This window comes from Syzygium oleosum, unplaced genomic scaffold, assembly GCF_021117445.2.
Source record: "Syzygium oleosum isolate NSW1041296 unplaced genomic scaffold, Sole_v2.1 Sole_v2.13, whole genome shotgun sequence".
In the NCBI taxonomy this organism is placed as follows: Eukaryota; Viridiplantae; Streptophyta; class Magnoliopsida; order Myrtales; family Myrtaceae; genus Syzygium; species Syzygium oleosum.
Genome location: NW_026607497.1, coordinates 2,499,462 through 2,509,801, shown reverse-complemented (window position 1 = coordinate 2,509,801; position 10,340 = coordinate 2,499,462). Strand labels below are relative to the sequence as shown.

Here is a 10,340-nt window from a genome sequence, read left to right as displayed (position 1 = left end):
CACCTCTTCAATCTTTTCACTAACCTCCCTTTTATCCGACTTCCGGAGTAAGAACTGAATGCAACGATCAATTGACTCGCTTCCCACCCTCGTTCTTGCACACCCTTCGCTCTCTTTATCCATCCCCATCTCTCGGAGAAGTGAAGCAGAATTTCGAGCACGGAAACTGGGACTTCTTCATCATTAACAACAGTAACGGTGGAGAAGATATGCATGCTCCTCCTTCGTGTGTGTGCTTGATACAACTCGTCCAAGAACTCTCAATCTAACAGCTCTAACGACTTATTCCGGCAAAACCCGAATGAAAAAGGGTTTTGCCCATAATCTACAAGAGCGATCATACATCCTTCAAACAAAACAAGCCGAATGAGGTCTGAATACCAGTCAATGGCATCCGTATAATTATTTACGACAATGAGGTGATTTTTTTAGAGTCTCGTTTGGGAGCATTTCAGATTTGATATAATCGGAGAACCATTTTCCAATCTTCAATCAGTTCCTTAAAAGGAGCCAAAGAAACGACTACATCCCGCCATGTTCCCACGTACATTAGCATTTATCCTTGACTCCATGCGCTGCGGTGAACCAGAACCTACTATCGAAAGGTATTACCATCTGCCACCATATGTTTGTGAGCCCTGTATTTTGTAGATCATCCGGACGAGTAAATGACTCAACATTACCTTAGGAAGCAAAGCCTGACCCGATATCAGCGGTATGTGAGTCACGAATTCTCTCGTCCTCGAGCTGAGCAAGGGATGGTATCATTTATCCTTTCATGCATAAATGATTATATTCTTTCCGGAAGGACTAAATTGATAAATCACCAAAAGGTTTATGTCTATATTGGTATAATTGAAAGGTTTATGACTAAATTTGCCAATGGTTAAATGGTTTATGACTAAATCGGCACAATTAAAAAGGTTTATGATTGAATTGGCCATTGTAAAATAGAATTAGGATTTTTTGAACAATTTTCCCTATTTTCTGGATTACGTTTTTTTTTTTTTGGTAAGGAATTCTGGATTACGTTTGTGTTGATATTTTTCTATAATTTTTATCATTCCATTCTTGGAAGATTTAGTTCTCCTGCTTTTATACAGAAAATATAAGTTGAATCAACCAGCGCGCTAATTTCTTTAAGAAAGGAATCCTCATCCTCATTATCCTGTCAAATCCATGAAAAGTAAACGAATTATAAGTAATAGTCATAGGATTGATAAAAAGAAGACACTAATTAGTAATGTAAACGTTCGTCGCTTTTCGCTTTCTCATAATCCGCTCCGTTCAATTCACTTGCTGACTTCCCTACCGTCTTTTGAGCTTCTTCATGATACAATTATGAACGTTCCACATGCCGTAACCTCAGCTTCTACAAGAAACCTAGAAAATCATAGCATGCGCATGTATTTGTCGCAATTACAAGCTCGAATTTAATAGATAAACCAATAATGTCTATGAATATTCAGAAAACTTATGATCCGTTTGTTTGAAAGAAAATTATTTTCGGACAATTGTTTTATGACATTTTGATGTTTTGATGATGAAAAACTAATTAATCTACAAAAAAAAATTTCTATGTATTGAAAACGGGAAAAGTACTAAACAAGTCCTAAACTTATTGCATTTATGCCAATTTAGCTATAAACTGTTCAATTGTACCAATTGAGTCCTAACCTTTTGACGAATTGTCAATGTAGTCTATCTGACCAATTTTGATTGGAATCCGCTAACATAGATATTGACTGTTTTACATGGCACGACTGGCATTGACACGTACAAATTTACAAAATTTTTGAATTTTTTAATATTTTTTCTTTTTTTTCTCTTTTCTTTCCCTTCTTTATTTTTCTACAACTTTTGCCCCGTGAGGGTGGTCTGGGCAAGGGCTTCTGAATCCTCGCCGGCCACAGGTGAGGGTCGCGACGCCCTCGCTGGTCACAATCCTTTCCTAGATCTAGGTGAGGGCCCAACGCCCTCACCTGTGGCTGGTAAGGGGCTGATGCCCTTGTTCAAACCTTGCCTATGATTAGCGACCTTGTTAGTCCATAGTTGGGAAAAAAGAGAGGAAAAAGTAATAAAAATTTTAGAAAAAATAAAATAAATATAAAATTTTTAAAAATTGTCTACGTCAGCATCAGTTGTGCCACATAAGATGGCTAACATCCATATTAGCGATTTCCAGCCAAAATTGGCTAGATGAAATATATTGACAAATTGTCAAAAGGTTTATGACTCAATTAGTACAATTAAAAAAATTTAGAACTGAATGGACATAAATGCATTAGGTTTAGGAATTTTTTGGTACTTTTCCTATTGAAAACAACAAGCTAGCTTATATTTGGAAAACGACTTCCTCTTCTAACAATAAGAAATCACTTTCTCTCGGTTACCAAACATATGAAAACTAACTATTTTCCTTGAAAATGAATTTCATGAAAAATATTTTTATTTATCATGAAGTTTTCAGTGAAACAAACACACCCATTATTGATAGTTAACAATTTTGGCGCACTTAGCACAATCAAAGTTTCCATGTCATTTGATTAGAACCTAAGAAATGTATAAAGAACCTTTCTTTCTTCGAATGCTCTTGGGGAAAAGTGCCAAAAAAGTCCTAAACCTTTTGCATTAGTGCCAATTTAGTCATAAACCTTTTTTTGGTGTCAATTCAGTCCTAAATCTTTTGCATTGGTGCCAATTTAGTCCTAAACCTTTTTTTGGTGCCAATTAAGTTCTAAACCTTTTAAATTGGTGCCAATTCAGTCCTAAACCTTTTGTTTTTGTGCCAATTTAGTCCTTCCGGTCAATTTTGACCGGAATTTGCCGACGTGGACGCTTGACGGCCGACGGCCAGTCACCGATGCCGACGTAGCGCTGACGTGGACAACTTTAATAATATTTTAATATTTTTTCAATTTTATTTTTTTTCCTTTTTTTTCTTTTTTTTTCCACTTTTTTTTTTTGGTCCCCCCTCCGTCCTCTGGCCGGTCGCCGACCTCTGGCCTCTGGCGAGGGCGAGCCTTGCCTTGGTCGGGTGAGGCTCGACCTCGCCAGATCCGGCGAGGTCGGGCCTCGCCGCGGCCTCCGGTGAGGGCTCGAGCCTCTCCATGGTTGGGCGAGGCCCGACCTCGCCGGATCCGGCGAGGTCGAGCCTCGCCCGACCAAGGCGAGGCTCGAGCCCTCGTCGGATCTCGGGTGAGGTTGCTTGGGCGAGGCTCGCCCCCTCCTTCCTCTGGCCGGTCGCCGGTCCGTCCGGCGACCGGCCGCAGGCCGAGGCCGGCGAGCTCGACCTTGCCGGCCACCGGCGAGGGCGGCGGCCTGCTCGCCCGGCGAGGGCTAGCCTCGCATTGGTCGGGCGAGGCTCGAGCCCTCGACGGAGGCCGCGGCGAGGCCCGACCTCGCCGGATCCGGCGAGGTTGAGCCTCGCCCGACCAAGGCGAGGCTAGCCCTCGCCGGCGAGGCCGCCGCCCTCGCGGTGGCCGGCGAGGTCGAGCTCGCCGGCCTGAGCGCGCCGGACCGCGACCGGCCGAGGAAGGAGGGGGACAAAAAAAGTGGAAAAAAAAAGAAAAAAAAGGAAAAAAAATAAAAATTCAAAAAATATTAAAATATTATTAAAGTTGTCCACGTCAGCGCCACGTCGGCGCCGGTGACCGGCCGCCGGTCGGCAGGCGTCCACGTCGGCAAATTCCGATCAAAATTGACCGGAAGGACTAAATTGGCACAAAAACAAAAGGTTTATGACTGAATTGGCACCAATTTAAAAGGTTTAGGACTTAATTGGCACAAAAAAAAGGTTTAGGACTAAATTGTCACCAATGCAAAAAGTTTAGGACTGAATTGGCACCAAAAAAAGGTTTAGGACTAAATTGGCACTAATACAAAATGTTTAGGACTTTTTTGGCACTTTTCCCAATGCTCTTGATAGTTGCCGGACATAAAAAAATTTCGTTTTGAGAACACAAAGGATTATAATAATAAATATTATTTCCTGCAACACAAATAATCTATATGTAAAAATCAAGATTTCCTGTTTTTGTCTTTAATAACAACCTGTGTCTATTCATAATTGCCGGGTCTTGGCAATTAGATGCTGCAGATATCGTTTTTCGTTTCTGTATGAATAAATCATTTCTAAACTTTGCCACTTATTTTAATAAAGTGCTTGAATATCCGGATCCGCATTAGCTTTCAGTGCGTAGATAATCCAGATAAGAATAAGAGTATTGTTAAAATTTACATTAAGATGGTTATAAATGGCAAGAAAAGTGTAAGTATCGTATGAACAAACCAGAAAAATTATCAAAAAATGTCATAAACCTATTTATGGTTGCCTATTCAGTTTTTTATTTTTCAATTTGGCCAATTTAGTCATAAACATTTTGACGATTTACTAATGCAACCCTTTTTGGTCAATTTTGACCTGCAATATTGACCTGGACGACAACCGTCCTACGTGGCACAACCGGCACTGACATTGACAATATTTGCAATCCTTTTAAATTTTTCTGATTTTGTTTCCTATTTTTTCCTTTCCTTTTTTCCCTTATGTCCCTATGCTGGTCCGCGACCTTAGTGATAGCTGGCGAAGGTCGTCGGATCTAGGTGAGGGGGCCGAGGGTCGAGATACCCTCGCTAGCCACAGTTGAGGGCTTCGTGGCCCTCGCTAGCTCTAGGTGAGGGGGTGATGCCTTCGCCGACCACAGCGACATTGCTAATTATCTTTGGCAGGATCTAACTAATATCACTGACGATTATTGCACGAGAAATGATTGTGTGAGAGTCTTTAATCAACTGTGAGAACAACAGTATGTTCTGGACAATAAAAAATCGCATAATAAATAATTATAAATTATTGTGGAGTCTACTCTTTTAAAAATTTATGGCTCATAATGGGTCGTTATTCTCTCGATTACCCGAAGACTATTATGCTGGAAAAGCCCTTATCGGTCCGCAAGATAGAAGCAAGCATCGGAGGGTAGGAAATGAGTCCTGATCTTGGATTGATGTTCAGAAGTATAGACGTCATGATCGAATGATCTTATCTCGGGGCTTAAAATTTTTCAATTAAACTAAAATCATCTTCAAGGCAGGTGTCCCCCGTGGACCCTATGCCTCAGAGTCAAGACTTTTGCTTCCTTTCTTTCTTTTATTTTTTAATTATTTTTTTTTTGGGCTAAAAGATTCTTGCTTCTCTTCATTCCACCATTTTCCTGGACTCCCGCTTCTCCGTCGCGGGCATTTTTTCATCGGGGAATCATCAGCAAGCTTTTGCCAGGTGAGTCTGCTTTAGATTAGTGGGAAAATTTGGTGAAAATTTGGAGCTTTCTTTCTCTTTGCCCTAAATTTTCTTGCGCTCTCTTCATGTAACTGCTACTGGTAAATTGCTGTGCCTAGCTTTTCTTGATTTTATTTCAGACATCCTTCACACAAGATACGGAAAAAAAATAAAATTTACATCCGGTGTTGTGTCGTTTGTCTGTTCTCTCTTTTCTAGATTGTAGATCTGTTAGTTCATGAGCATATTACCATGATACGATACGCTGCTAAGTTTGGCTTTTGTCTCTTTTTCTTGCCAAAAGAAATGCTTCAATCCAAAAGAGTTTCGGATCGCCTAGTATTCCCCCAATTAGTAATCCAAACACGTGTACTCTTTACACAAGGCTTTACTACTCAAGCTGCGTCGTGCCGATCAGTGTAGAAACCCTTGTTCTGACACAGATTCATCATGATCTAGTCAATTGTGAATGATTGGCTAACCTCTTTCGCTTTTGGTTGACCTGAGGCAAAAAAACTGTTAATGGGGGAAAAGCCTTGTCATTAAAGGAATCCGATTCCGAGGACCCATCTTCCAATTAGCACTAGCAGCCAATGATATCCAATTGGCTTTTTCATTGGACTTCCTAATGATATTCTCCACTGAGATTGATTCAAACTGCTCAGGAAATCTTGGTTGAAAGACCAGATATACCTTGTTGTACCGACTTTGCATCTCCGGAGCTTAAATTCGTCCACAATGCATTCAAGGTGGCAACATTTGCCCTTTCAATTTTAATGCCCAATACACCGTTCCAAACAAAAGAGGCCAAGCATATGCTCAACAGGTTCTTCCTTGCCAGAAAGACAACAGCTAGCCTTGTTCTGCACCATTGCATCAGAAATGGCCCGTAGTTGTTCTGTTTGGGAGGAGAGTCAGTACACCAAGATGGTCTTCCCTGCCTTCTGATTCAATTTATGTGAGCTTAAATGTCCCTTCTTGCATGGTATCTCCTTCACAATTCCAAAAAATATAATGCAGATATTGCTGTGAGTTGCCCACACCGATAGTGACACTTTGAACAGCCAATTTCTTATCCCTGCGCAGATTTGGTTGGATGGGCGAGAAGTACCGTGCATTGGTCTCCTTGTCAATTAGGCTCTCCATTAACATGCTTCTACTGACATACTCCACCTACTGATTTTAATTGACATCCCTCTAGTCTTGGTAGCCATCTTCATTCCACGTGCTGACATTCTTTCCATGATAAACTTGCCACATTACTCCTTGTCCGACTATCTCCATTCCTTCTAGTAGACTGGTCCATCCCCCAGAAGCTCTTGCTCCTTTGTTTAGCTTAAATAAAGGAGCAATTAGGCTAACAAATTCCTTTCAGCACCTTCACCCATAGAGAATGGTATAGGAACCCTACCTTCTCTGGTCCATTCGACACGTGCAATTTCTTTTCTGTCCATCAAATCTTTAGTTGTTCTCGGGGCAAGTTTTGAAGTTTCATTAGCAAGGCCCCATCAAACACAGAAAGAATATGAATCCTTATCCTCCCACGAATTTAGGTTGAGTAAGACACTGCCAACTCTTGCAATGAATTTACCTTCTTGTTCCCTCTGTCCCCACTAATAGTTGGAAATCACGCTCTTTACTCATTTACACACATCTCTTCCAGCTTGAGAAAGAAATAACCGTTTCCACCTGAGCATATTTCTAGCCATGCTATCCCTTAAAAAGTTTACTGCCTCACATTTAGATTTCCCCCGGAGGCCCAGATTAAAGGAAACCCCAGGTATTTATCAGAATTCTCAGCAGAAGGCATACCTACAGCATTACACATTTCTTTCTTAGTGTTCTGGGAAGAACCAGTACTGAAAGACAGCAGATTCTGCACACTAATTTCTTGACCTCATGCAAGGTAATTAGATTCTAAAAGTTCCTTCAATGTCCTAAAATTAGAACCAGAAGCTTCTAAAAAGAACAGATAACCATCAGCAAAAAAAGACTGGGATAACTGAGGCAGCTCCTTTTCACCTTGGCACCCTTCATTTTAATGCAGATGACCGCCTTATCGAGTTAGGCAGACAAGACATCAGCGAAAATTGTAAATAGCAATGGAGATTGGGGTCTCCTTGTCTATTCACCTGAGAAGATCTTGCGATGCTGAACTCTTTCCTATTTCTAACTAGTCTATTATTTATAAGTTGATACACAAGTCATGATCCATTTGATCCATATAGGATCAAAACCCGTTTTTTCAATGACTTTTTGCTGAATACCCCCACTATCATAGGTCTTGCTCATACCGGTTGTAGCGGCACACCACTCTTTGAGTCCCTTGTTCTCAATATCTAATGAAAACGTTCATGAGCAATCACAATATTGTCTTGGAATTGTGTAAAACTGACGAAAGGCACATTGATTAGGGGGGATGATGTCCGGAAGAAAAAGATTTAGACTATTAGCGAGGATTGTTATATGATTCTGGTCACAAAGCTACACAGACCAAATCTAAGTGATAAAACTCCTCAGGGACTCGATTTCCGAGTGTCAAAATGATATTTGTCAAGTTCATTATAGAAGGAAGCTGACCTGCATGGAAGAAACCGATGATTTCTTTAGCTGTTAAAGGCCCAACTACACTACATCCCAAAAAGTCTGAAAGAAGATTCCTGCAAAGCCATCAAGTACAGGAGTTTTTAAGGCACCTAACTGGAACATAGCCTGCTTCACTTTTTCCTCTATTAGTGCATGGTTCATATCCTCAGTTATAACTTTATTAAATAGATGCTATCAAACTTGAAAGTCATTGCATAGATCAGGTGCACGGACTTTGAATCCATGTGTACTGCTGAATTTGGTGGGCTCCGTGTGTAATGTTGATCAATAGGGTCGGAGTGAATGAATTCTTACTCTCTTTACTAAATGATGTAAAATCACAGCAATCACCTGTGTCATCTTTTATTTCAAAAGTTGGATCTGATGCAAAGAATGCCTTTCTTACTCTCTCTAGTGTTATTGATCAATAACACTTGTCACATCATTTGGTTTTATGTTTTTCATAATACATATAGCATTTCTTACTCTCTCTAGTCCTCTTTGCTATATTTTTGTTTTGTTGATGTCTTCCTTTGTTAATGTCCTTGACACATTTGATCTATCTCAAATTGCTGGTATAATTGATTCAGTAGCTAATGAAACTATGTTTATTAAAGGAAAAAGCAATCTATTTCGAATGCTTCATTACCCCATAATACACTGATAGCTTGGCCATATTTCATTTGATTTTCTTATATCAATTAATTCCTTGTTTTCAGACAATAAGTTAATTTTAAGAATAATTTTGCCTTGCTTTCTTTGGGAAACTGATCTAAAAAAGAATAATTTTATATGTGTAGATTATGGCACAGCATATTTCATACAACCACATGAAGACTATTGCATGTTGAGTCAGCCACCCAAGCGAATTAAGTAGTTTTATATCCCCGCCGGTTTTCCCCTAGCAAATTTCACCAGGACTACCCAAATCGTGGCTGTACGCTTCTTTCTTTTTTTAGAGTCCTTCCACTTTTGTTTTTGTCTTGCACTTCGAATACTAATTAACAGTTAACACACCAAAAAACTGAGGTACTCGATCATTGGATATAAGTCAAAATATATATTCTGAAAGCTAAAAAGTTTTGTACTTGGAATACTGATTGGCAACATTTTTCCCCTAATGCTCTCAGCAGTCTTCCAATGGATGCCACCAAAATTCTGGACGGCGTCCAATATGCCGTCGATTTGGTTCGAAAGGTCAGCAGCGACACCAACAAAGTCAAAGGGAAGATGGGTTCTCTGAAAAGGACTATGGGAATGTTGTCGGCCAAGAAGGCTGACGTAAGTTTCGAACTAGAGCAGGAAGAGAGGCGACCAGGAAAGAAAAGGAAGGAAGAAGTTGACTTTTGGATGCAAAGTGTAGCATCGGTGGAGGATCGAGTCCACAGGGTAGGACGAAAACTTGAAGAGGGGCATTTCCTTTCTCCTCTCATATTGGAGAATGAGGTGAATGACCTTAAGACTGAAGTGGAAGAATTGCACAAGATGGGTAGATTTGAGGACGGTCTCACGCTGGATGTGGAACAAGACCCAGGCTTCGAAATACGACCAGGTGAACTAGTGGGACAAGCTTCTCAACCAGAAAGGCTCATCTCCTGGGAGATCAACTGTGGCGGCAGGGTGCTCCTAGTGCGTCCTGCTCAACAGTGGGGAGTGGACAAAACCTTCCTGAAGCATATAGGTGATCAAACTGGACCAGATTGGACAGGGTTCAACTTGGTCAATGGATCGGAAGAAGGCACTGCTGGTATGACACTAACTAATGCTGCTGACTATTTTAAAGGAGAAACACTGGAGGATCGAGTCGCCAAGTTCAGACCAGTTACAATGGTGCGTTTCCTTTCTCCTTCCAAGGTGGTGGATGTTGGGAGTGACCTTATGACTGAAGTGAAAGAATTGCACGAGATGGGTAGATTTGAGGACGGTCTCACGCTGGATGGGGAACCGTACTCAGGCCTTAAACTATGGGGACCAGACGACGCTTCTCTAAAAGAAGCGTTTGACCTCTTGGATGGCTCGAGGAACGAAAAGGCGCTAGTGGGCGTTTGGGGACAGGGGGGAGCGGACAAAACCATTCCGCGGAAGCATTTGCGTGATGAATTTGAGGAAAAACTGATCAAGCGGTTAGGAAAGTTGGAAGAGGAAGGGCGGGGGTCCGAGTGCCTTGATGAATATGACTGGGATGCTAGCGGGGCAGAATCATCTGTGATTCCAATTCCAAGTTAGAGAGGTTCGTTCCGAAAGGGGTGTATGGACGATTCTCCTATCCCCTCTGTATGTCGCGCTTTTCTCCCTCAGGACACCGGATAAATAAATATTTTAGTTTGAACAATCTTTCTTCACGTCATTCCTAGTTGACGCAACGCAGCGTCAAGGAAATTTGAATTTTCGTTCTTCTCCTTTCTCTATCATTGCAGCGATTTGACCAGTTTGATGCGTGAATGAGGACGTCTGGACTAAAGGGTTTCTTGGTTCC

The 10,340-nt window shown here is 41.2% G+C and overlaps 1 protein-coding gene across 4 annotated transcripts; it reads left to right on the top strand.

Annotated features, from left to right (window-relative positions):
* The first annotated feature begins 5,133 nt into the window (after positions 1-5,133).
* On the top strand, positions 5,134-10,340 carry LOC115687645 (uncharacterized). 4 transcript variants are annotated; one of them, XM_056317531.1, is made up of 3 exons: positions 5,172-5,278; positions 8,665-8,801; positions 8,998-10,340. In XM_056317531.1, the coding sequence occupies exon 3, from the start codon at positions 9,005-9,007 to the stop codon at positions 10,088-10,090; it is 1,086 nt and encodes a 361-aa protein (XP_056173506.1). In that variant the 5' UTR covers positions 5,172-5,278; positions 8,665-8,801; positions 8,998-9,004; the 3' UTR covers positions 10,091-10,340. The 4 variants fall into 4 exon arrangements, with proteins under 4 accessions (XP_056173507.1, XP_056173505.1, XP_056173506.1 ...); XM_056317533.1 differs by having other exon boundaries at positions 8,995-10,340; XM_056317532.1 differs by lacking the exon at positions 8,665-8,801 and having other exon boundaries at positions 5,134-5,278.